The sequence below is a fragment of the Oreochromis niloticus genome, linkage group LG3 (genome assembly GCF_001858045.2).
Source record: "Oreochromis niloticus isolate F11D_XX linkage group LG3, O_niloticus_UMD_NMBU, whole genome shotgun sequence".
In the NCBI taxonomy this organism is placed as follows: domain Eukaryota; kingdom Metazoa; phylum Chordata; class Actinopteri; order Cichliformes; family Cichlidae; genus Oreochromis; species Oreochromis niloticus.
Window position 1 is genome coordinate 41,077,755 of NC_031967.2, and position 27,829 is coordinate 41,105,583.

A 27,829-nucleotide genomic window follows, 5' to 3' on the forward strand; every position below is an offset into this window, starting at 1 on the left:
GTGCAGCAGCAACCACAGCCTCCCAGACACTGTTCAGGGAGGTGTACTGTTTTCCCTCCTTGTAAATCTCACATTTGATGATGGACCACAGGTTCTCAATGGGGTTCAGATCAGGTGAACAAGGAGGCCATGTCATTAGTTTTTCTTCTTTTATACCCTTTCTTGCCAGCCACGCTGTGGAGTACTTGGACGCGTGTGATGGAGCATTGTCCTGCATGAAAATCATGTTTTTCTTGAAGGATGCAGACTTCTTCCTGTACCACTGCTTGAAGAAGGTGTCTTCCAGAAACTGGCAGTAGGACTGGGAGTTGAGCTTGACTCCATCCTCAACCCGAAAAGGCCCCACAAGCTCATCTTTGATGATACCAGCCCAAACCAGTACTCCACCTCCACCTTGCTGGCGTCTGAGTGGGACTGGAGCTCTCTGCCCTTTACCAATCCAGCCACGGGCCCATCCATCTGGCCCATCAAGACTCACGCTCATTTCATCAGTCCATAAAACCTTAGAAAAATCAGTCTTGAGATATTTCTTGGCCCGGTCTTGACGTTTCAGCTTGTGTGTCTTGTTCAGTGGTGGTCGTCTTTCAGCCTTTCTTACCTTGGCCATGTCTCTGAGTATTGCACACCTTGTGCTTTTGGGCACTCCAGTGATGTTGCAGCTCTGAAATATGGCCAAACTGGTGGCAAGTGGCATCTTGGCAGCTGCACGCTTGACTTTTCTCAGTTCATGGGCAGTTATTTTGCGCCTTGGTTTTTCCACACGCTTCTTGCGACCCTGTTGACTATTTTGAATGAAACGCTTGATTGTTCGATGATCACGCTTCAGAAGCTTTGCAATTTTAAGACTGCTGCATCCCTCTGCAAGATATCTCACTATTTTTGACTTTTCTGAGCCTGTCAAGTCCTTCTTTTGACCCATTTTGCCAAAGGAAAGGAAGTTGCCTAATAATTATGCACACCTGATATAGGGTGTTGATGTCATTAGACCACACCCCTTCTCATTACAGAGATGCACATCACCTAATATGCTTAATTGGTAGTAGGCTGTCGAGCCTATACAGCTTGGAGTAAGACAACATGCATGAAGAGGATGATGTGGACAAAATACTCATTTGCCTAATAATTCTGTACTCCCTGTAGTTGGTGATTGCTCTTTGCCCATTTGAAACCAGTGTTGAAATCCCACACTGTAACTGACTGGAACAGGACTTTAAGGAAATAATCTAAGAATAGGAGCGAGAAGACTGGAGGCTGTCTGGACATGCCTGTGAAGATGATCTTGAACACCAGTGAGAAAATAAAAGTCACTTGAGGCCTGTTTTAACTCTATGATGGACTGGCAACCTTTCTAGGATGCACCTTGCCTGTGACAGCTGGGACACACTTTAGCCTCACCTCAAAGGGTGTAGATTTGGCATGGACGGAAGGGACATGTCCCCACCAATAATTTGATCTCTTCGAGTAAAGAAAAACAAAACCGATAGAAAGAAAAAAAAAAAGATCTGTCAACGTCTCGTTCGCCAAAGCGGTGCACAAAGAGTTAAATTACGTTCTCTACTGGAGTCCTACCTCATGTGACAAATATGGCCAATGTGATTGGCTGTGCCTTTCAGGGAGCTCTGTCTAGTTTTAGCAGCGGCAAGCATGCGCTGCGAGGACCTGCAAGGAGGAGAGGAGGATGGCAGCATAAAGGAAGAACCTGGATATAAGAAAGTATTTTCTTTGATTGGAACATTCAGGTTTATGCTGGGAAGCCTGCAGACTGTGTTCCTGAAAAGAACCAAGTGAAGTTTGTAGATGATGATTGCAGAGCTCAGGGATACAGGGTAATGTGAGCTGTATCAGAAGCAGAAGCAAGTGTAACTGGGAATTAGGAGTATATAAGACAATAAAGAGAAACACTCTTTTTATTTGTTGTTACCTTTAATGTACCCCATTACATTGTTTGAAGTATTTGATTCCACACCGAGGTCTATGAATTTAAATAGGCATTTTTTAAAATGGTAACTACAGATATGATATTTGCATTCAAAGGACAATAATGTGTTATTAGCAGTGGACTGTCCATAAAAAGCACTGGGATCAAATTGTTGCTCACCACCAGAATATTTCCATAATATTTTTATTCTGCTAATATGGATCATTTTCCTCTCAGGCTTATAGTTGCATAATCTGGAGTGAAATTTCCAGCCTAAAATGTTGTTTCAGTTCATCACTGTTACATTCAAATTTGTTACAGAGATGAGATAAATGTTTATAACATGTTACAAAATACAGCTTAATTAACATAATTTTCCCACAATCATTTAAACCCAATAATAATTGGAACAAACAGAGAAAAGCTACAAAGCAATACCAGGAAATCTGTTTTCTCCCTCTTCTTTTATTAAAATGATTACATTACTCATTAATTATTAATTATGGTAACTGTTAATCCTAAAGCATATCCCCGAAAATGTCGGGCACTTTGCATCTTTGAAAAAAAACTACTTGATTATATCCCAGCCATGAAAAAAACAAACAAAACCTTGACTATGGATAGTAACATTAGTGTGGATAATAGTAATAACAAGGTGTAGTAGATTAATCTATCCCAGTTTAAACTAAAGAAACAGAAACACAGAGGGAGCTGTAAATGAAACCAGAGGTTCATGGTTTAACGTCAACGATGCAGGAGCTCTTTATGTCTCTGAAGCTGCTGCAGTCGAAGTCGGCAACCACGGTCTTCAGTCCAGCTCTGTAGGGAGTCGTGGTAATCTTGACCCTCAGCGTGGCATTTGGCTCTACCTCACGCAGATCACTGTTAATAGAAAAACATTATTATTTTTTATTTTACTTCAAGCCCTGTTTGGATGAGAACCTAGGCTATTTAAGCCAACTTAGCATAGGGGGAAAAAATAAAAACAAAGGAAAACTGTTGCCTAGCTTTAGCTAAACTCTTTACAAAAGCAGTCTGTAAGCAGTAATTAGGATGAGCATACTGTTTATCTTTTTTTTATCTTTACACAAATTGGAATTGTGAGCTGGAACTATTTATTGGTGAACAACACTTGGCGGCACTACCAACAACATAGCAGTGTAAGTTAGAAATGTTTATTTTCTTTTGAAGACTGGAGGAAAAAAGAAAATTTAGATTTGTTTAAGGCACTAAAATATGCAGCATGAATCAAAATCTGAAAGTCTTTTGTGGCCACTTCAATTCTTTAAAACACAATTTTAATCAAAACAAAAGGCTGTGTATACAAAAATGAGTATTTAATGGATTATTTCTCTCGTTATTGCCTTTCTGACAATTTTTAATTCTTTTTCTGTGGCAACATATCAGACACGTGGCAGACAAACGATGGCTTGAATAAAACAAGTTAAAGTTACAAGAAAATTTCCATGAATTTGTTTCATTTTTACACAAGTATCAATAGTTTATGGTTTAAAAGTGTTGTTTTAAAGATATTTTACATAAAAAGGTAACTGCATTAACATCAATATTAAACCAAATGAAAATGAATGAACTGGCAGAGTATAAGAAAAATAAAGAGGCTTTTTTTTAACCAGTATTCTTGAACTGCTGAGATGATGAAATGAAATCTGACTAGATTCAATATTTTTTGTAACTCTCAGAATGAAAGCAAATTACTGTGTTTCACAAAAAGCATCTGGTTGAATATGAGAAATATTATCATTAGCTTCAGACAATCACATTGTTCCTTATACCCTGTGATTGTGATGAGTTAGATTGTATGTTAAGTCTCAGTACTGACCTTTTTACATAGTCTGATTTAAAAAGGCCACATCCAATGACTGTCAGAGAGCAGTTTCTCAGCCTCTCATTGAGCGGGTTTTTAAATTCCACCTCCAATGTCATTTCACGGTTCACATGGACTGGATCCAAAACCTAAAAGAAACACAGATGTAGTACAGCATTAATGTGCGGCAATTTATAGAACAAAGTCCAGAATTTTCTAAAATCTCATAGAACCTGTTCATCAACTGAGTTCAGGTGAAGCTTTTTTGACTGTCAAATAACCAATCAGCAGTTATCATTGTAAGGCCATGTGACACAGCCAGTCTACCGTATACCATGAACACATACTTTGTTACCAAGTAATGACAATAGTTTGAATCTGCTTTCACTTCTTGGGTTATAAAATCACATACTTCCTTATATTACACATAAAGTTAGGGTTTTAATGACCTTCATGGAGATGACTGGTTGCTCTAGGGTGATGTTGGTCTCAGTCTGGTAGTATTCATCACTGTCACTGGCCACTGCTGAAACCTTTATGCTGTCACAGTTCACCATATGTTTACTGTAATCTGCGAAGGGGATCAGCAAAGGTATGGCCACATCTGTAGGACACAAGGTGAGAGGCAGGAATGTGAGAACTGATCCAGAGATTCATGGTATCATCAGGAAACTTTAATTTCTTCTCATTTCTTTCTAATTTCTTTAATTTCTGAGACTTGGGGTGGAGTTTGAAGTAGCAGCCTCAAATCATAGAAATCTATATTATTTATTACTTTTTTTTCAAATAAATTACAATGCTGAACAAGTTGTAAGATAAGAACTGCAGACCTTGTCTAGACAGAAGTGTCACGTGCTGCACTTTGTTCAGGATGTTGCCCGCTGGATTGCCGTTGTACCTCATGGCCTGAGCGTTGACACGGACAGACAACACCTTATTGGTGTGATCCTTACTGCTCAGCTTGAGGCTCAGTTTAACGTCCTGGCCGTTTATCGCCTTGGTCTCCTGGTGTTTAAAGAGAAAATGAGACAAAACCATTTTTGACTTTCTTTCTATCCCTGAAATCAAAATTTTGTAAATTTAAAAAATTTATTAAAAAATAAAGAAATTGTACATCATTCTACCAAACATTTCAAACAGTGAATTTTGGTTTTAAATACCACAAATAAGAAAAACAAAAACTTTTAAGAATTCTTTATCCAACTACAGGTAGTGTGAGGCTGAAGTGTGTCCCAGCTGTCACAGGCAAGGTGCATCCTAGAAAAGTCGCCAGTCCATCATAGAGTTAAAACAGGCCTCAAGTGACTTGAGTTTGCTCATTGTTATTCAAGATCATCTTCACAGGCATGTCCAGACAGCCTCCAGTCTTCTCGTTCCTATTCTTAGATTATTTCCTTAAAGTCCTGTTCCAGTCAGTTACAGTGTAGGATTTCAACACTGGTTTCAAATGGGCAAAGAGCAATCACCAACTACTGTCAACGCTGGCCTAAAATCCTTTTCAACATTTATTGGGTTTTTGACCAAATCAATACATTGTTAACTCACCACCTGCACTATTGGCCAGATTTGGTTTCCTTTGACATTTTCCACTTCTTGAAAAAGAAAAGTTTTGACACATTTAAGGAGATTCAATGGATCTTGCAGAAAAACAACTACAAGAGTGAGACTTTTGCTAAGAGAACAAAAAATAGGAGCCATGCTGAAAATGGTACAAAAATTTTACATCATTCTACTAAACATTTGAAATAGTGAATTTTGATTTTAAGTACCACAAATAAGAAACAAAAAAAACTTTTCCAAGTTCAATCTGAAAAGCTCGCCAGTGCATCCTTTTTTTTTCTTTACCAAGATGGCACCGCGGATGGCAGCCTCGGTAAATGGTAAATGGACTCATAAATGGTAAATAGTTCTTATATAGAGCTTTTCTACTCTCACTGAGCACTCAAAGGCTTTATACAACTCGTGCATTCACCCAATCATACCCATTCACACAATGGACCATCCACCTGAGTTACAGCCACTCGGTACTGCGCTCTCTTGCATTTTTCTTGTTTTTGTTTATTTTCTGAGCTTTTGGTGACTCAGACCACATCACTTTCTCCAGAGATCAACTGCTAAACATCAGGCAGTCATCTCAAAGTACTTCTTATCCTTTTTTCATAAAATCAGAAAGTTTTTCGGAAATTTTAGTCGGAGGCGCAGTGGCTCTCTGTGGCTCTCGGAGGAGATGCAGACGGGGGACTCGCGCTGGTGCACTGGTGAAACTATGACGCCGGGGATTCCGCACGACACTCCCCTCCATTCACCTTGTGAATCTTCGCCCCCTTCCCAACAAAGTCGACGAATTACTGTTTTTAAACCGGACTAACAAGGACTTTGAACGCTCTGCTCCCCTCTACTTCACTGAAACCTGGCTCAGTGAGCAAATCCTAGACGCTGTCTTAAAGTAGTGTAACAGTGATCCAATATAATGTTGTCCCTGGTGGGGAAGTCTATATGATGTCTAGATTTAGGAAGTTTGTGGTTTAGAATTGCTCTGTTAGAATCCCCAAGGACAATTGTGAAGGAATCCAGGAATTTTCTTTCCAGGGTGGTAATCTGGTGAGCCAGCTCACACAGTGCGTTGTTCGCATTGGCCTGAGGAGGGATGCAAACTCCAACCAGCATGAAGGAAGAAAATTCATGCAGTGAATAAAATGGTTTGCAGTTGATGAAAAAAGTTTCCAGGTTTGAGCAGCAGTATTTCTGTAACACTGTGACATCAGTACACCAACCTTTGTTAACATAGAAGCAGACTCCACCACCCTTTGTTTTCCCTGAGAGCTCCAGTTTGTAGTCCATCTTATTCCAGTTTACAGGAAACAACTCAAATGTGCCAAGCCTGTAGTCAAAAGTGTGAATAAGTGGACTAACGCAGCAAAGCAGAAACTGCAGAACTGTTTTGGCTGCACTGATTGGACTGTTTTTGAAGTCGCATCTGAGAATCTGGATGAGCTGATGGACACTGTGACATCAGTTTTTGTGAAGATGTGTGTGTGCCAACTAAGACCTTTTGCACATACAACAACAATAAACCAAGGTTCACTTCTAAACTCCAACATCTTCATAAGGCCAAGGAGGACGCCTACAGAAGTGGTGACAGCAAGCCAGGAACACACTGACCAAGGAGATCAAAGCGGCTAAAAGGATCTACTCCCAGAAGTAAGGGCCCGCGGGAAATCACCAGCTACAGACGCCCCCCACCCGCTGTTGAAGCAAACAAAGACCTGGCAGACGGGCTGAATACGTTCTACTACAGGTTTGAGATGGACAGACTCTCACCCCTCACCCACCCCTCCCCAGAGACATTGTTTCAGACATTGACCCCCAACACACCTCTCACCCCTCCCCCCTCCCCCCTCACCATCCCCAATCCAGACTCAACGACCACCATCACAACTCTCACCCCTCTTTCCTCCTCCATGGAACTCAGAATACGCACTCAGGATGTGAGCCAACTGCTTCAGAAACAGAAGCCCACGAAAGCCCCTGTACCAGACGGAGTTTTACCGTCCTGCCTCAAACATGTGCTGAACAGCTGGCTCCCATCTTCACCCGCATATTCACCAGATCCCTGGAGCTGTGGGAAGTCCCCTCCTGCTTCAAATGCTCCACCATCATCCCGGTCCCTAAGAAACCCACCATTACAGGACTGAATGACTACAGACCTGTCGTCTTGACGTCTGTGGTCATGAAATCCTTTGAACGACTGGTGTTAGCCCATCTGAAGGACATTACAGGCCACCAGTTGGACCTCCTGCAGTTTGCCTACCGGGCAAACAGGTCGGTGGATGATGCAGTGAACATGGGACTACATTACATCATGCAACATCTCGACCCCCCAGGAACTTATGCCAGGGTCCTGTTTGTGGACTTCAGTTTGGCTTTTAATACCATTGTGCCTGAATTTCTCTCCTCCAAACTCTCCCACCTCAGCGTGTCACCAGCTACCTGTCAGTGGATCACCAGCTTCCTGACAGACAGGAAGCAGCAAGTGAGGCTGGGGGAGATCACCTCTGAAACTCGGTCCCTCAGTAGGATGTGTCCTCTCACCACTATTGTTCCCGCTTTACACCAATGACTGCGCCTCCAAGAACACGGCTGTTAAACTGCTGAAGTTTGCAGATGACACCACCGTCATTGGCCTCATTCAGGATGCTGATGAGTCTGCAGGTTTCCAGGCTTCTAGCTGCTATTCTTAGATAATTCTTAGATAATTTCCTTAAAGTCCCGTTCCAATAAGTTATACTGTGTGGGATTTCACACTGTTTTTTTTACTGGGTCGTGCATTATGAATTTTGACCAAATCAACACATTCTTGTTTTTATATCATGCTGTAATGATATAAAGTTTTCCCAGTCTTGTATTTTAAGTTTTACCTCTTTGATTTTCATCTCAACATACTGGGGTGCCTCTTCTATGTCACATCCTTGACCTTCTTTTGAGTTCATTCTGACTGCACGTTTGAAGATGGCTCTCTCCGCTGCGCTGCCTGTAGAGAAATATGGCATGTGCTGTGTGAAGCGGGCAGGATTGGGGGACCCAAGATGCAGACTCTTGGAGGCAAAGCTAAACTCAAAAAGCAGCTTTATTGATTAACTATAGAACGTACAAAACTGAACTGGGAGTTACTGGAAACTAAAAAAGCAGGCAGAACACAGCTGAAGAATGAGGGAGATCACTGATGGGGGGAGACACAGACAATAAATACATGAGAGGGATTCAGGACGGAGAGAAAACACATGGGGAACACGGCTGAACACAATCAACTAATGAGACAGGCAAAGCACAGCTGAACATTGAACACACATGATAAGAGACTGACAAACTGAAACAGGAAGTAGGAGAAACATACACACTGAGATGCAGACAGATGAAACCCAGGGAACAGAGGGAGGAGAAAGAGGGGCAGAGAGCTAGGGACGAGAGACAGAGTGCCACACGGAGACATGCCACAGAAGAAGAGACTGACCTAACTGGGGAAACGCTGAGGGAAGGACAGAGAGACAAGACAAAATGGCATATGTATGCCATAGAAACAAGACAAAAACATGAACAGGACCAATTAAAAACCGAGAAAACCTAAACTAGAAATACTGATAAACTCAAGATCGTAAGCAAACTGAGCTAGGAAACATAAGAAACTTTTTTGTGTTGTCTCAGATCATTTGAACTGAAACTGCCTTTAGCAGTTGTACTAGAATGTTACCAAACAGTTATCCAAATAATAAAGCTATCGATGTCCAGTTAACATGAGCAATGCAAATGAGCATTGTATGTTTGTTTTACCTTCTTTGTGCTTGTAGCTGTCAGTGATATCAACCCTTTTCCAGGAGCCAACAGCCTTGGTAGAGATGCTCTGACCCACTGACATGGAGTCAGTGTACATTTTCTTCTTTGAACCGTTAGTACCGATCTGAGAAATGTAACATGAAAACAGAAAATTGTCAATACTTTGTGCAAGACTGCATAATTGAATAAGCTAAAGTCACTGTTATGTTTGTCAGTCAGAATAACCTTTGGGTTGAAGTTATCGCCATTAAATTGTAGATGATGTAAGTGTGATCTCTGTTTGCATTTGGGATGTTGAATGAGTTTGAAGGGGTAGCCAGGAGAAATATGGAGTGAACATTGGACTCCTTAATGGTCTTACGTCTTGTGAATTAACAACAACATCCATCCATTTTCGCAGGGGGCAGCAACCTAACCCGCTGCTTAACACTTGGCTGCAAACTACTCCAGTATGAGCTGGAGGCCACCACCTGATGAAGCCAACAGAACCACATCATCCTCAAAAAGCAGAGATTAAATTTTGAGACCACCCAAGTGGAAGCCTTCCACCACTTTGCTAAGTCTAGAAATTCTGTGCATAAAAATTATGAACAGAATTGGTGACAAAGGGCAACCCTGGCTGTCCAACACCCAATGGGAACAAGTCCAATTAATTGTAGGCAATGCAAACCAAGCTCTTGCAATGGTGTATAAAGAGCAAAAGACTCGGACAAACAGCCCAGAAATCCCATACTCCCAAAGCACCTCCTATAACATATTCAGAGGGACACAGTCAAATCTCTTCTTCAAGTCTACAAAACACATGTAGACTGGTTGGGCAAACACTCATGTACCCTCAAGTATCCTTGACAGGAGACACAGGGGCTGGTCTAGTGTTCCAAGACGGGGATGAACCTTGTGAGATCCTTTGGGTGGTGCTGTCACTCGGTGTTCGCACTCTCTGCAGTAGAGTATCACGTTGTGTTCCAACACACAGTGTTGTTTTTGTTTAGTTTATATGCATAACAATTTAATAAAAAACTTCTTATTTCATAGTATAATCTTCACATGCTTCATTCGAAGCACACTCTCTCTGTACTCACTCGCTAATTTAGAGTCCAAGTATTCACTCACTGTGTCTTTAGGGTTTCACTTGCTTAGCTTGTAGCCGAGTTGCTAGCAGTGTGGCCTCTTCACCTGTTCCTCCTGCACTTTCCTGCTCATTGTGTCAGATGTTTAGTTACTCCTTGGCAGTAATGATACTTGTAATAAATGTAGCCAATTTGCAGGTCTGGAGGCCAGGATCACTGAACACCATCAACCTGTTCATGTGTCTAACCATTTTTCCCGATTCAGCGACACACCCACCGGGGGTCAAACTCTGGTAATTGGTGATTCTGTTCTCAGACATGTGAAGCTAGAGACACCAGCAACCATAGTCAATTGTCCTCCAGGGGCCAGAGCAGGCGACATTGAGGGAAATTTAAAACTGCTGGCTAAGGGTAAACGTAATTCAGTAAGATCATAATTCACGTCGGCAGTAATGACACCAGGTTACGCCAATCGGAGGTCACTAAAATCAATATTGAATCGGTGTGCAACTTTGCCAAAACAATGTCGGACTCTGTAGTTTTCTCTGGTCCCCTCCCCAATCAGATCAGGAGTGACATGTTTAGCCGCATGTTCTCCTTAAATTGCTGGCTGTCTGAGTGGTGTCCAAGAAACGATGTGGGCTTCATAGATAATTGGCAAACCTTCTGGAGGAAACCTGGTCTTGTTAGGAGAGACGGCATCCATCCCACTTTGGATGGAGCAGCTCTCATTTCTAGAAATATGGACCAATTTATTAAACCCCCCAAAATATGACTATCCAGAGTTGGGACCAGGAGGCAGAGTTGCAGTCTTACACGCCTCTCTGCAGCTTCTCTCCTCCTGCTACCCCCCCAAAAACCCATTTCCATTGAGACTGTGTCAGCTCCCAAACAGACAAAAAACAAACTAAAAACCAGCAATAAACTACTTAAACATAAAAAATCACAAAGAAAGAACAATACAGTATCCACATCTGAACCAAAGAGTAAAACAGTGAAATGTGGATTATTAAATATTAGGTCTCTCTCCTCCAAGTCTCTGTTAGTACACGACTTAATAATTGATCAACAAATCGATTTACTCTGCCTTACAGAAACCTGGTTGCAGCAGGATGATTATGTTAGTTTAAATGAATCAACACCCCCGAGTCATTCTAACTACCAGAAACCTCGAAGCACAGGCCGAGGGGGCGGTGTGGCAGCAATTTTTCACACCAGCCTATTAATCAACCAAAGACCAAGACAGACTTTTAATTCATTTGAAAGCCTGATGCTTAACCTCGTCCACCCCAGCTGTAAAACTCAGAAACCAGTCTTACTTGTTATCATCTATCGTCCACCTGGGCCTTACACAGAGTTTCTCTCTGATTTCTCAGACTTTTTATCTGATTTAGTGCTCAGCTCAGATAAAATAATTATTGTGGGTGATTTTAACATCCATGTAGATGCTAAAAATGACAGCCTCAACATCGCATTTAATCTGTTATTAGACTCAATTGGCTTCTCTCAAAATGTAAAAGAACCCACCCACCACTTTAATCACACTCTAGATCTTGTTTTAACATATGGCATAGAAACTGAACATGTAACAGTATTTCCTGAACACTGTTTAAATTTACAATAATTGATTACACAGCAGTGGGGAGTAGACTTCATCACAGTAGATGTCTTTCTGAAAGTGCTGTAACTGATTTTAAGAATATAATTCAGCCACTGTTATCATCTTCAATGCCCTGTTGGTACAGAACACTGAAGGGCATTAATCTTGCTGTATAAATTGAATTGAATTGAATTGAATGACAAACATATTTTTCCTTCTGCATCCGAGATTCAACTAACGGACAGACACTCCTTTCCAGCACCTTGGCATAGACTTTCTAGAGGCTGAGGAGTGTGATCCTTCTACAGTTGTAGCACACCCTCTGTTCCCCCTTCTTGATGATGGGAACCACCACACCAGTCTGTTAATCCAGAGGTACCCTGATCTCCATTGTTGAGGCGTGTTGACCAAAGTAGCCCTACAATATCCAGAGCCTTCAGGAACTCAGGGTGAACCTAATCCACCCCAGGGACCCTGACACTAAGTTGTTGTTTAACTGCCTCAGTGACCTTACTCCCAGTGATGAACAAGTCATTCCCCTCATCACCTGATTCTACTTCCTCTGTGGAAGACATGTCAATAACAATAACATATAATAGGGAAAACTTGATAAAAATGGTAGGTACTGCATCTTTTAAGGTTAGGATTAGGGTTAAAACTGAGTTTAAAAGAGCTGAAAGAGTTAATTCATCAGATAAAATGTAGAAACACAGATTGTATAGACAGACTGTATAGTATACAGCTGGTTATTTTATAACACTGGTACAGACCATCCATTTGACAATGTCAGCGTTGACCTCAGCGTAGACAAATGGTACATCATACTTGACGTCTGTGTCACCACGTAGGATAGCATTGACTGGGGCTGGACCACAGCAGAACACACCTGGAGCAGCAAAAGCAAAACCTTTAAAAATAATTGTTTGTACTTCTCATTGGAATCATTAATTTGTGCATCTGTCTCAGTGCATTCATTTCTAAATAAAAACAAAATAGTTTTTACCTTCACTTTTTTCCTGTGGAGTGGGATCCAAGACCTGCCAGCCATCATACATACCACCTTTCATGAGGTCTGGTCGTTTCATCCATCCCTCCACCCACACATGGAAGTTCCTGCACAAGAAAGGTAAGCTTCCCAGTTTATATCGCTGAGGTTTTCAAATTGCATAATATAATAGCTCTGTCTGTGTGAAAACATATCATTATTATTAAATTGTTGTCAATATGCAGTGTTGGGGAGTAACGGAATACATGTACCGCCGTTACGTATTCAGAATACAAAATATGAGTAACTGTATTCCGTTACAGTTACCGTTTAAAAAGGTGGTATTCAGAATACAGTTACTTTGTTGAAATAAATGGATTACACGGCGGTACTTCCCTGTTTCATATTGTCGCGGGTCAGGACTGTTTGGGTTTGTTTGACAGCTACGTTCTGTTGTTCCAGGCGGCAGCGTTACGGTTGCCATGGTTACAGGGTGACGCTCTCTCTCTGCATGTTTCCTGGGTGAGAGAGCGCTTTTTTGTTGTTGTTGTTGTGCTAAGCTAACAGGCAGAATGCTACAGGCATAGCTCTAAAGAATGTAGCCTCATGGGCAGTGTAGTCCGTGCTGCAGGGAGGATGGACTGCCATACACGTTATGTGTCTGTGAGCGAGGGAGGGAGAGAAAGGAAAAGTCCGAGCTGTCACGGAGCAAAAACGGGAGCTGGAAGCATGTAAATATAATAATAACCACTGCAGCCAAGAAGAGTGCCTGACGAGCCCAGTTGTAAGTAAGCTATTAAGACTCAACTGTACACTGTGTTCGTGTTTTCCTCCGGAAAAAATAAGTTCCGTTGGAGAAGCCTTTCAACGCCTCTCTCTGTCTCTGGCAAGCAAAGTTGACCCAGACAACAAAGTAAAGCTAGTTTTCGGCTACCAGCCCGACAGGGAACCGGACGTATTAGCCAGAGGTCCCTTTACTACGTTTCAGAGCCGCGGACCTTCAGTAACAGTAATAAATCACAGCAATAGGACATTCATGTAGTTGTAAACAGCATGATAATATATTAAGTATTCCAAAGTATTCAGAATACGTTACTCTCATTGAGTAACGTAACGGAATACGTTACAGAATACATTTTGGGGCATGTATTCAGTATTCTGTAGTGGAATACATTTTAAAAGTAACCTTCCCAACGCTGTCAATATGTTACTTTAACAGATGTCCGTGTTTCTTTTCAATTCAGGCCCAACATCAAGTTTAACCTCAAAAAGCAAGAAAACAATAATAAAGTTTTCCTTTTGTTTGCACATTTGACTGTCTGAATATCTTACCAGACACTTTCAGAGGTCTCCTTGCTACGGACTCCATAGTCATCATAACATTCATCAATAGTGAGGCTATTGTTTGAGTCATGAGCAGACTGAAAGTTGGTGACGACACGACATGGAATACCAAAGAATCGCATCACTGAAATGACAGACAACAAAATGATCAAGTCGAATGACGTCTCAGTTTTGCTCAAGTTCATGGCACACAAACAATCACAGCACAGTATTTGCAGTACCTGTACACATTACAGCAGCGTACACCCAGCACTGTCCGTACTTGACAGGACTGCAGCGGTTTTGAAACCAGCGCTGAAGAATGCTAACACTACTAGTCCAGTAGGTGGGGCTGCATCCATCACTATACTTCCCATCCCAGCGTCCCACTAGTACACCTTGATCATCATTGGAATTGACCTGCAAATCAGACAAATGCTGCATTCTTGCTCATCCGTTGGTGGCACAAGAGTAAATTTGGTTTATATTATTGTTACAACAGGTAGCATTTTTAAATGAAGTGTTAAATATAAATTGTAATGCACGTAAATTTAGGTCCTACCATGGCACTGATCACACGGCTAACATAGATGGGGTTACAACGAGCAGAGGTGTCACCAGCTGGGTCTTTTATGTGTTTGAGGTTGGCATCCAGTATCTTGAGACAAATGTCCACCATTTCCTCCTCGAACTGGGTAAGAAGCACAAGTTAGAGCTACAACGCCAATTGCAGAAAATAATTTATTATTAATCTGGCTGTAAGTTTAGGGATCTTTGTCATGAATTTGTGACCAGTCAGAAGCTCAAAGACCAGTTTTTTCATGACACTGTGTATCAAATATTCTTCAAATTAAACAGCAAACTTTAATGTTCTCAGTTCTCTTGTAGAAAAATAAAAGTGTAATGTGGATTTCAAACAGAATATGCTACTGGTGCATATTGCTGCATCAATAATGTTCACTTATAAATATGAAAATTATTGACAATTGCCTTCCAGTGACTGCATCATGGAAACATCAATATTCGTAATCTGATAAAAGACTTTAAATAGGAAGATAAAGAGCCTAAAATGATTTTAAAAAGTGAAAAAAGCAAAACAATCAAGTTCAGTTATTTTATTTTCTTCTTGTTTTAATGATTCTGGTTTCTCTAAATAATTATCTGGTTATGTTCTTGTAACTTTATCTTGCTGAATACACCCCAAGATCGGACCATCCAATACTCAGGATACCTGGAAAAATCCCAGAGCTATTCTACAGGCCTCAGTTAGCATGTCACATCTTGATGTTCTCTACAGTACAATTAGAAAAAGACTGAACAAGTGTGAGTTGCCAGGAGAAAGCCTCTTTTCTCTAAAAACATCATCACAGTACATCTCAACAAATCACAAGACCTCTGGAAGAAGAAGACAGATTAGACCAAAGTGAAACATTTGCACTTTGGTAATAAAGTGACATTTGAACGACATTTGGAGAAAAACCAAAAAGAACATATTAGCACAAAAACCTCATATCAACTGTCAGTAGAGTGGGTTAAGAAAGTCATAAAGCCATGCAGAAACCAAAACTCTGTGTATTGCTGTTAAAGTAGGTTCTAGAAGCTGTTAAATCATGGGATTTACTTAGTTTTTCATTATGCTGTTTACAGTCCTGTGAAGTTTTCACATGACTATATGCTTCAGCTAATTTCCAAATAAATATATTTTCAACTTACTTCACACATATTACTAATTGTTACAGGTTTATGTAAAGTATAAAACTGACAGATAATTGACTAGCTAATCTTCCTGTTTTTCACACAAATCACTTTTTTGTAACTAACATTCAATTTTTTTTTTTTTTTTTGTGACAGTGATTTATTTACAAGAAGTGCAGTTAAACAAAGGAAGGGAGCATATCATAACTTCAGGGTGAACCCAAGGCCAAAACAACAAACAAAAGGTAGCCTATCTCAGGAATAAACACAACTTACCTACTCAAAAGAACTAAACCAAACGACAATCACTTTCCTCCCTACCTAACAGAAACAGGAGAAAACTGATCAAACAAAAAGGCGGTCCACCCCTACATGCTCTTACATTAACCAACATAGTAACAGTGACACAGTGAACGGTCTGCCGTTTGGGTTGGGCCGAGGATGAATGAATGGCAGTCCCTGGTGGTCTCTTCTTATCCGCTGCCTCCCGGTCGTCAGCCAATCGGTGCGAGCCATCCACCCTGGATGCACCAACCACGGAGGAGCACCTGCACACTCAAATTTGCATATGATTACGATCCCAGTCGTAACAGTCAGTTTACTGGGCTGGTAAGGACAGCACATTTCTGTTGCAAACATTATGAAATGTTCGAAATAAAGAAGCTAATTTTGTTTTTGTCTGTAGGTACTGAGGATCAAACACTGACTGAGTCTGAACCAGTGGTTAAAAGGCCTGGAGACTCCCACAGACTGACCTGTACATACTCAGGGTTCAGTGGCGATTTTCACGCTGCTTGGATCAGACAGGCTGCTGGAAAACGACCGGAGTGGGTTGCTTACCACCAGTGTAGACTGGGAAGAGACAAATGGCTCAAACAATGAACCATCCTGAGTTGAAGGCTGTTTTTCTTGTCCTTTCAGCTTACTGGGTTGGTAAGGACATCTGTTTTCTCTCATAATCTGTCAGCATCCATCTGGATGCAAAACAAACTTCCTCACAGGCTGATATAAAGTCTGATATCATCTTGAGCACCAATATGCTCTCTGTAGCTCTGCTGCTGCTGCTGGATCATGTGAGTCTCACTGAACAGAAACACTATGATCACAGCACACTGATTCTTACTGTTACTACATTCAACATATTTTCTCCACAGGTGTGAAGTGTGAACAGCTGACACAGCCAGCCTCTGTGATTGTGCAGCCAGGTCAGCGTCTCACCATCACCTGTCAGGTCTCTTATTCTCTAAGTGGCTACTACACAGCTTGGATCAGACAGCCTGCAGGGAAAGGACTGGAGTGGATTGGGATGAAGTACACTGGGGACTCTTACTATAAAGATTCACTAAAGAGCAAGTTCAGCATTGATTTAGAGACTTCAAGCAAGACAGTGACTCTAAATGGACAGAATATGCAGCCTGAAGACACTGCTGTGTATTACTGTGCCAAAAAGTCAAAGTAACACAAACCATCAGCAGACCTGAACAAAAACCTCTCAGTGCATGAACACATTTGTAACATGAAGCCACCAGAGGAGGCGCTCTAAGACCAATAATGATTTAACGGTGTATGAAATGGCTTTAAGGAGTCGCTATTCTTGATAGAGAGAGTGGTAGACAGAAATATTAGAAAACAGCAGACAGCAGCTGAATCTGCAGATGACATCAGATTTGATCAACAAATCGATTTACTCTGCCTTACAGAAACCTGGTTGCAGCCGGATGAGTATGTTAGTTTAAATGAATCAACACCCCCGAGTCATTCTAACTACCAGAAATCTCGAAGCACAGGCCGAGGGGGCGGTGTGGCAGCAATTTTTCACACCAGCCTATTAATTAACGAAAGACCAAGACAGACTTTTAATTCATTTGAAAGCCTGATGCTTAGCCTCGTCCACCCCAGCTGTAAAACTCAGAAACCAGTCTTACTTGTTATCATCTATCGTCCACCTGGGCCTTACACAGAGTTTCTCTCTGATTTCTCAGACTTTTTATCTGATTTAGTGCTCAGCTCAGATAAAATAATTATTGTGGGTGATTTTAACATCCATGTAGATGCTAAAAATGACAGCCTCAACATGGCATTTAATCTGTTATTAGACTCAATTGGCTTCTCTCAAAATGTAAAAGAACCCACCCACCACTTTAATCACACTCTAGATCTTGTTTTAACATATGGCATAGAAACTGAACATTTAACAGTGTTTCCTGAAAACCCTCTGCTGTCTGATCATTTCCTGATAACATTTACATTTACAATAATTGATTACACAGCAGTGGAGAGTAGACTTTATCACAGTAGATGTCTTTCTGAAAGTGCTGTAACTAAGTTTAAGAATATAATCCACCCACTGTTATCATCTTCAATGCCCTGTACCAACATAGAGCAGAGCAGCTATCTGAACGCTACTCCAACAGAGGTCGATTATCTTGTTAATAATTTTACCTCCTCACTACGTACGACTCTGGATACTGTAGCTCCTGTGAAAACTAAGGCCTCAAATCCAAAGTCCCTGACTCCGTGGTATAATTCTCAAACACGTAGCCTAAAGCAGATAACTCGTAAGCTGGAGAGGAAATGGCGTGTCACAAATTTAGAGGATCATCATTTAGCCTGGAGAAATAGTTTGCTGCTTTATAAGAAAGCCCTCCGCAAAGCCAGAACATCTTACTATTCGTCACTGATTGAAGAAAATAAGAACAACCCCAGGTTTCTCTTCAGCACTGTAGCCAGGCTGACAAAAAGTCAGAGGTCTACTGAGCCAACCATCCCTTTAACGTTAACTAGTAATGACTTCATGAACTTCTTCACAAATAAAATTTTTATCATTAGAGAAAAAATTACCAATAATCATCCCACAGATGTAATATCATCTACAGCTACTCTTAGTACCATCAATGTTAAGTTAGACTCTTTTTCTCCAATTGATCTTTCTGAGTTAACTTCAATAATTACTTCCTCCAAACCATCAACGTGTCTTTTAGACCCCATTCCTACAAAACTGCTCAAAGAAGTCCTGCCATTAATTAATGCTTCAATCTTAAATATGATCAACCTATCTCTAATAATCGGCTATGTACCACAGGCCTTCAAGGTGGCTGTAGTTAAACCTTTACTCAAAAAGCCATCTCTAGACCCAGCTGTCTTAGCTAATTATAGGCCAATCTCCAACCTTCCTTTCATATCAAAAATCCTTGAAAGAGTAGTTGTCAAACAGCTAACTGATCATCTGCAGAGGAATGGCTTATTTGAAGCGTTTCAGTCAGGTTTCAGAGCTCAGCACAGCACAGAAACAGCTTTAGTGAAGGTTACAAATGATCTTCTTATGGCCTCTGACAGTGGACTCATCTCTGTGCTTGTCCTGCTAGACCTCAGTGCTGCATTCGATACTGTTGACCATAATATCCTATTAGAGCGATTAGAACATGCTGTAGGTATTACAGGTACTGCACTGCAGTGGTTTGTATCATATCTATCTAATAGACTCCAATTTGTACATGTAAATGGAGAGTCCTCTTCAGACACTAAGGTCAATTATGGTGTTCCACAGGGTTCAGTGCTAGGACCAATTCTATTTACATTATACATGCTTCCCCTAGGCAACATCATTAGAAGACATAGCATAAATTTTCACTGCTATGCAGATGACACGCAGCTCTATCTATCCATGAAGCCAGGTAACACACACCAATTAGTTAAACTGCAGGAATGTCTTAAAGACATAAAGACCTGGATGGCCGCTAACTTTCTGCTTCTTAATTCAGATAAAACTGAGGTTATTGTACTCGGCCCTGAAAATCTTAGAAATATGGTATCTAAGCAGATTCTTACTCTGGATGGCATTACCTTGGCCTCCAGTAACACTGTGAGAAACCTTGGAGTCATTTTTGACCAGGACATGTCCTTCAACGCACATATTAAACAAATATGTAAGACTGCTTTCTTCCATTTGCGCAACATCTCTAAAATTAGAAATATCCTGTCTCAGAGTGATGCTGAAAAACTAGTTCATGCATTTATTACTTCCAGGCTGGACTACTGTAATTCACTATTATCAGGATGTCCTAAAAACTCGCTGAAAAGCCTTCAGCTAATCCAAAATGCTGCAGCAAGAGTCCTGACAGGGACTAGAAAGAGAGAGCATATTTCTCCTGTTTTGGCTTCCCTTCATTGGCTTCCTGTTAAATCCAGAATTGAATTCAAAATCCTGCTCCTCACATACAAGGTCTTAAATAATCAGGCCCCATCTTATCTTAATGACCTTGTAGTACCATATCACCCTATTAGAGCACTTCGCTCTTGCACTGCAGGCCTACTTGTTGTTCCTAGAGTATTTAAAAGTAGAATGGGAGGCAGAGCCTTCAGTTTTCAGGCCCCTCTTCTGTGGAACCAACTTCCAGTTTGGATTCGGGAGACAGACACTATCTCTACTTTCAAGATTAGGCTTAAAACTTTCCTTTTTGCTAAAGCATATAGTTAGGGCTGGACCAGGTGACCCTGAATCCTCCCTTAGTTATGCTGCAATAGACGTAGGCTGCCGGGGATTCCCATGATGCATTGAGTTTTTCCCTTCCAGTCACCTTTCTCACTCACTATGTGCTAATAGACCTCTCTGCATTGAATCATATCTGTTATTAATCTCTGTCTCTCTTCCACAGCATGTCTTTCATCCTGTTTTCCTTCTTTCACCCCAACCGGTCGCAGCAGATGGCCGCCCCTCCCTGAGCCTGGTTCTGCCGGAGGTTTCTTCCTGTTAAAAGGGAGTTTTTCCTTCCCACTGTCGCCAAAGTGCTTGCTCATAGGGGGTCATATGATTGTTGGGTTTTTCTCTGTATTTATTATTGTGCTATCTACTGTACAATATAAAGCGCCTTGAGGCGACTTTTGTTGTGATTTGGCGCTATATAAATAAAATTGAATTGAATTGAATTGAATCAGAGGATTCTGCTGTTTATTGTTGTCCTCAATAGTCACAGTGACACTGTGATGCTAAATCCAGAGAAGGGTTTGTTTTGTCTTCAGTATATATTCTTGTTTTGCTTGTCTTTTGGCACACACCCCATCGTTCGATATTCTGTATGTGGTGGGGTTTTTTTGTTTTTTTTTTTAAATGGTAAACCATTTTTGATATGTCCATCATCCACCATGCTGAAGATTAGTTTTATTGGAGTTTAGTTTTGTTTTATGGAGTTCTGGATGCCTCATAAAATGTTACTGATCTGGTTCCTGTTTTTAAGCAACAGCTGATGTTGTAGTGAATCCACTTTTTCAGAACTTCCATCAACATGAGCTTTAACAGTAAAGAGTCATAATATTCCTATGACTAATGACTGTATTACTTCATGGAGCCCACATTTAATAATGAATATATATGGAGTTTTTTGCTCATGTATCATAAATCAATTGGTGACTAAATTTTGAGACATTTGAGTAACAAATAATAATAATCATTTGTAAATATATATCATATTTGCTTAAATATTTTAATATAAGTCGTGTGCAGTTCTTTATATGAGATGAAGTTTTTCTTTAAGGAGGAGTTTATGCAAATTCAGATTTTTACACGTGTTGCCAAATATAACAAAGGGACTACATGGCAGATTTCATGACTGTAGACTGAGCAGAGAGACATGACTATTACAATGAAGTGTCCTGAGTTTACCTTTGTTTTTCTGATAGTGTCAGTTTACTGGGCTGGTAAGAACAGCACATTTCTTCTGCAAACATTAAGATATGTTTGATATAAAGAAGCTAATTATGTTTTTGTCTGTAGGTACTGAGGGTCAAACACTGACTGAGTCTGAATCAGTGATTAAAAGGCCTGGAGACTCCCACAGACTGACCTGTACATACTCAGGGTTCAGTGGTAACATTAATGGTGCTTGGATCAGACAGGCTGCTGGAAAAGGACCAGAGTGGATTGCTTGGATCCGGAGTGATAGCAAATATATCTACTACTCTCAGTCAGTCAGAGGCCGCTTCACCATTTCCACAGACAACAGCAGAAAGCAGGTGTATCTGCAGATGAACAGCTTGACGACTGAGGATTCAGCTGTTTATTATTGTGCCACAGAGCCACAGTGACACAAACCACCAGCAGAGCTGAACAAAAACCTCTCAGTGCCTGAACAGTTATAACATGAAACTACCAGAGGAGGAGCTCTAACATAACTGATTATTATTATTATTCAAGGGAAAGAAATGGGAGAAATTGAACTAAGGGGGTTCTTATTCTTTTTTTTTTTTTTTTCTTTTTTTTGTCTGTCCCATTTGGTTCTTTAGCCGTCAGAATTGTTGTCTGAAGACCAACAAGGATACCAAATGGATTTATTTTGCCAAATGGATCATCATGGCATTGCCGTATTGGTCCATTTGATCAAACTTAGTTATTTTTATTTATTTTATTTTCAGTTGTTACAGATGGGACAGACATGACTGGGGGATAGGAAAGGGAGAAAGAAAGAGAGGAAGGAAAAGAAAAACAGAAGGGAAAAGGGACAGTGAGAAAGGGCACTTACAAAGACAAAGAGGGAGAAAAAAAGAAAAAAAAAAAAAAAAAAATCTCCTGGATCACCTGTTGAGAGAAAAAGGAGAAGACAAGCAAAAAAAAAAACCAAAGCAACATACTAAACACAACACCATCACGTTAATCTAGCTAAGTGTGAACAGCAGTAAATACTAAATATTGAAAGTTGTTGTGCAGCACACAGGACAGACAGCGCACAATGTGCTTTGAAGTAGCAGCTACGAAAAGTGTAGTTTGTCTACGAACAGTGAACACCCGTGTGTACACCTGTGTGGATCAACGCGCTTGTATACAAAAGGTTTCCCCATGTAACGGTCTGCTAGAGGGTGTGGAGGCCCATAGCCCCGTCCCCCAGGGCATGAAGCAGGCATGGAGGAGATCCAGGCTCCAGACATCCAGAGGCCCCAGAGTGCGAGAGCCCAAGGAGGACCACCGGAGGGGCATCCGTGCCACCTTCCTGGGAAGGGCTGAGGGGATCCCCAGACGTAACATTCAATTTTTGAGTAACCTTCAGAATACTAGCCAAATATGGTAGACTAAGCGTGGCAGCACTCTGGTGCTTACCTGTCCAAAGATCCAGGGCCGTGAACCTATGCAGTGTGATGTTCCTGTGTAGACGGTTCCCTCTTCATTCATCACATATTCCTGTCTTTCTCCTTCTTCGGGAAGATACACCCAGTCATCTGCAGCAAACATAATGCAAGCATCCTTAGCAAACTCATTAGCACACTGACTCAGCTTCTATGGTAAGTTCATCTATCAAAAAACACAACAAAAACTCCTATCTATACATAGTAACTTCTATTACTTACAGATTGTCTGTCTTTTTTCTTTTTCTTTTGTTTTACTTATCAGGACTACAACACTGCTTCTTACCAGAGCACCAGGGGTTGAAAAGCACCACCAAGGTTCCCAGACTGGTTGTTTCACCATGTGTCATTGCAGACAGGGAGTATTTCCCCACAGGAGCGTCAATTGGTGGGGTCACAGAGAGAGCCACAATGCCCCTCTCCAGGACAGCCCTCCTGTCAATCTCATACTTCCATATTGCTTTGACATCACTGGTATACTTGGGAGATGGGTTACCAAACTGAGAACGTGTTCCACGTCTTTCTGATGGAGCAGGACCTGAAGTAAGGAAGAAGTGGGGAAGAGCACTTGTTACATTTCAGGGATCAATCAGTTTTATTTTGTTGTTTTCTTCAAAAAACTCTACTTGCACTGTTCTTTCAATATCTCTTTACCCTCCATTAACCTCTTTACTTCCACCATGTCACTGACGACTATGATTAGGTAATGGTTGTTAACCAGAGTCTAATCATAATAGACTGCCAATAAGCTGGAAGATATCAACAGGTGATTTTGTAGAGTTACAAATGTGTTATGTTAATTGTTGAGTTCAAATATAATACCAGTCACGTCCTGTATGGACACTCTACCATATTAAGCACTTTTAAACATTTTATTGTAAATATTTATTTGCCTGTGAACTATTTTAATGTTTTGAAGCAATGTGGCATGATGACAAACAGTGTGGCAGAAAAATTGGCTTTTAAAACCAGTTCAAGTGGTTACCTGTCTCCACAGTGAGCAGGAGTGTGTCCCCGACACTGAAAGACTGCAGCATTTCCAGGGTCAGCAGGAAGGGCTGGCCACGCCTAACAATCAGCTGCTTTCTTGTAATTTCAATGGTGCGATGAGCAGTGTTGTTAGCCACGCAGTGAAAATCCACCTTGTTAATTCCTGCAACAAAACACACAACATAAGTACAAATGTAATCATCTTAGAGAGCCACAAAAAGCAACTATCAGTATGACATGAAAAGCCTTTGTTAACTGGCAAGCTTGAAGTTTTACAGGAAGTTATAATTCAGAAATGGTAGTGATGACATTTTAGTCACAGGTTTCCTATCTTACTGTTTTTAACTCTTTTAGGATTCAAAAATATTAAAATTATCTCAAAAATATCTCAGTTTTAATCATAAATTCCTCTGCTGTGTCCAGCAATGACCTCTTTTTAAGTTGTTATTTACTTTCTGTTAGCGCCCCTTTCACATATTGTGGGCTTTCGAAAACTGTGACAAAATGAAAGTTTATAAAAGATGTAGTAATTGTCAACTATTTTCAAACATCTGTGAGAACAAGATGATTTGTTTTAGAGAATCACTGCTGAGCAATCAATATTCACTAATTAATAAATTACTAAAAAACTTTTCAATCAACCCCGGTGAACTTTCACTTTCATTTCTCCCATCGCCACCAACTGGTGGAGCACATAGCTGCCCCTCCCTGATCCTGGTTCTACTGGTGGTTTGACCTTAAGATGACAATTGTTATGATTTGGCAATATAGAAATAAATATAAACAGAACTGAATTAAATTTAATAAAATTCAGTTGAACTGAATTTGTATTAATTCTAAATTCATTTCATTGACAGTTGGGCAGTAATTAAAACTAAAGTTTATCTGTTTAAGTAGAACTAGCTGAGCTGGTTTGGTGATACGGTTGTTTGTCGTCTGGTATTCATTCTCAGAATATCAAACTCATCTGGATTCGTGTCTGACTACATACTTTAACTATAAAAAATCTCTGAAAAAGTGAAAATGTACCAGACACCACGCCTATGGCTTTAAAGCTGATGCCCTCCAGATAAACACCTGCTGATGAAAGCCAAGCACAAAAGGCTTCAATCAGTTTTTTTTATCAATGTATCTCTCTTCTCTTGGTGGACTAATAATACAGTAGTACTGTGTAAAAGCATTGAGCTACCTGTAGTTTCTTTATGTTTATCTAGGAAAAAGGGAAAATATGTGCATTGAATTGTGTACAAATGTACAAATCGATGAAATAGATGATATAAGACATCACAAGGGATGCAAGGGGCTTGAGCACCTGCCCCTGCCTGTGCCCATCAACAATAACATGTACATTTTACTAAATGAAAGGATCTGGCTTGCATCAGTCACATGATGACCATAAACCAATGCTCACCCTTGACGGCAGAGCACGCTGGTTACGAGCCGGGAACGAGAATGCACATTTTTTGCGTACACATTGTTAAAATTTCTTGTGGCAACTGACAAATAGAAACAAATGAGCACACTGTGTGTGCAACAGTGCAACAAAACATTAGCTGTACTTTTATTAACTGCACAAGTAGTGGTGGTCATTAGCCGCTAGCTAACTGGATAAGGCTGTCATGACTCTGTAGCTCTGTCCACCAAAGTGACACCAAAATGTCACTGTATGCACACACGTGTATGTGTGCATGTTTTATGTGTATAGATTTTTTTGTTACATTCTTACCCTACCATGACCACCCATTTCTTTTGCCCTACAAATGTTCACGTTTCAGTTCATTTCTCACAGTTTTTTTTTATCGTTTGCCTTATCATTCCAAGCGCTGTCACCAATCTTTGCATTTTATTATTATCTCATAACACAAGTTAAATCAGCTCCCATCTCTCATATGGACTTTTTATAGTGTGCAGCCTCAGATCAACACAGCCCTGCCCTCCAGCACTATCAGCAGCAGGAGCAGCAGCAACATTGTACCCATCGGGTAACACATAGGCTACGTTTGCTTTGCATTGTCCCCACCTAATGACAGTGATATAGCATAATGTAATTATTAGACTCTTGATGAATGTGGGTTGTCGTTCTTCAGCCTGGTTCTATGTGCCACTTTTTTACTTTGAGCACCCGCCCCTTTAAACGTCCGTGCACAGCACTGGTAGTGTGTTAGGAATAATCGGGCCTCATTTACTAACATTTGTGTGGGAACATTCTTACCCTGTGCAAAACATAAAAATAAAATATGCCACCATATAAAACTACTGTCAGATTTATGAAACCTGTACAAACCTATTTTGCTCTGAGCACCCTGCGTATGTCAGTAAATCCAAATTGTTTGGAACCAACAGCCTTGTTAAATCTGTATACTGCCCCACAGCAATTTCTCTATATAACGACACGTTTATTTCCAGGTGAAGCAAAGAAAGTGGTGAAATGAGAGACAAGATAAGATAAGAGATCATGGAATATGTTTCAATTGACAAATGCTTCACGGTCACAGCTGCAGTGATGCAGATGTCGCACCGGTCTGTTGTGATGAAGACAGAGCTCAGTGTAAAAGTAAAGCTGTTGATTTACTGGTCGATACGCCCCCTGTTCTTTCCCTAAGTGATAGTATTTTGTTTCCCTTTATATCCCTTTTTTTTTCGTAATTACAGGATCTGACCTACTTACTTCTTTCTGTTAAAAGGGAGTTCTTCTTCCTACTGTCAACAAGTGCTTGCTCATATAGGGCTGTCTGCTTGTTGTTTTTTTTCCCTCTCGGTTTTTTTTAGGCTTTTTACCTTTCAATATAAAGTGTGCAAAGAATAAAGTGCCTTGAGATGAGTATCAATGTTATTTGGCAATATGGAAATATAATTTAAAAAAATTCAATTCAATTGATTTCTATAAACTCTTCACACTTAGAGTTTGATAATAACTAAAACTAAAGTTTATCTGTTTAAGTAGAACTAGCTGAGCTGGTTTGGTGATACGGTTGTTTGTCGTCTGGTATTCATTCTCAGAATATCAAACTCATCTGGATTCATGTCTGACTACATACTTTAACTATCGGGAAAAATCTCTGAAAAAGTGAAAATGTACCAGACACCACGCCTATGGCTTTAAAGCTGATGCCCTCCAGATAAACACCTGCTGATGAAAGCCAAGCACAAAAGGCTTCAGTCAGTTTTTTTTTATCAATGTATCTCTTTTCTCTTGGTGGACTACTGTGTGAAAGCATTGAGCTACCTGTAGTTTCTTTATGTTTAGCCATGAAAAAGGGAAATATAAGATAAGATGACCTTTATTAGTCCCACAGGTGGGAAATTTGTTTTGTTACAGCCAAAGTGCAAAGTTATGTAGCAGAAATTAGAAAACACTGGAATGCAATAAAATACAATAAAATAAAATACTATATACAACAGAATAAAATAGAAATACAAATGCTATATACAACTGAGTGTATATGTGCATTGAATTGCAATGCAATTGGAATAATTGGGCCTTATTTACAAACATTTGTGTGGAAATATTTTTACCCTGTGCAAATAAATAAAAATAAAAATGAACAATATACCAGGACACACCATGCTACTATTAGTCTACCAAGAGACAAAAAGAAGTATTGCATTGTGGTACATCAGAATGAATTTTCTTTTCTTTTTTTTCACAATTCCAAGAATGCAAGCATCATTGGCTAAAATGCAGCCATGTTTTAAAGATTACTGTAGACACTCACTAGTCTACCTCTCTCCCGACCTCCATATATACTGACGAAGACTTAAACCATATTTTCAAATTTGGATTTTCAGTCCACTTTTTATGTAATTTCACACAAACTATACTTGTTCAACCTTTTCCCAATTACGATGTCATTTTTATATATTCAAATATATAAATATATCATTTATACTCACTGTTTGCCATCATGTCAGTTATTGGAGGGATCACAGCAAGCACAGGTTGGAAAGCAACAGCTCCGCTCTGAAACAGAGTAGCGAA

General features: G+C 40.4%; 1 protein-coding gene across 1 annotated transcript; it reads right to left on the reverse strand.

Annotated features, from left to right (window-relative positions):
- Nucleotides 1-1,904: 1,904 nt before the first annotated feature.
- Nucleotides 1,905-27,829, reverse strand: LOC100699335 (protein-glutamine gamma-glutamyltransferase 2). The gene is made up of 15 exons (XM_019363452.2): nucleotides 27,745-27,829; nucleotides 23,846-24,013; nucleotides 23,147-23,398; nucleotides 22,835-22,953; nucleotides 14,615-14,743; nucleotides 14,295-14,472; nucleotides 14,062-14,197; nucleotides 12,748-12,857; nucleotides 12,515-12,630; nucleotides 9,072-9,198; nucleotides 8,162-8,274; nucleotides 4,574-4,748; nucleotides 4,193-4,347; nucleotides 3,759-3,892; nucleotides 1,905-2,800 (listed from the first exon to the last, which is right to left on the reverse strand). The coding sequence occupies exons 1-15, from the start codon at nucleotides 27,755-27,757 to the stop codon at nucleotides 2,650-2,652; spliced, it is 2,076 nt and encodes a 691-aa protein (XP_019218997.1). The 5' UTR covers nucleotides 27,758-27,829; the 3' UTR covers nucleotides 1,905-2,649.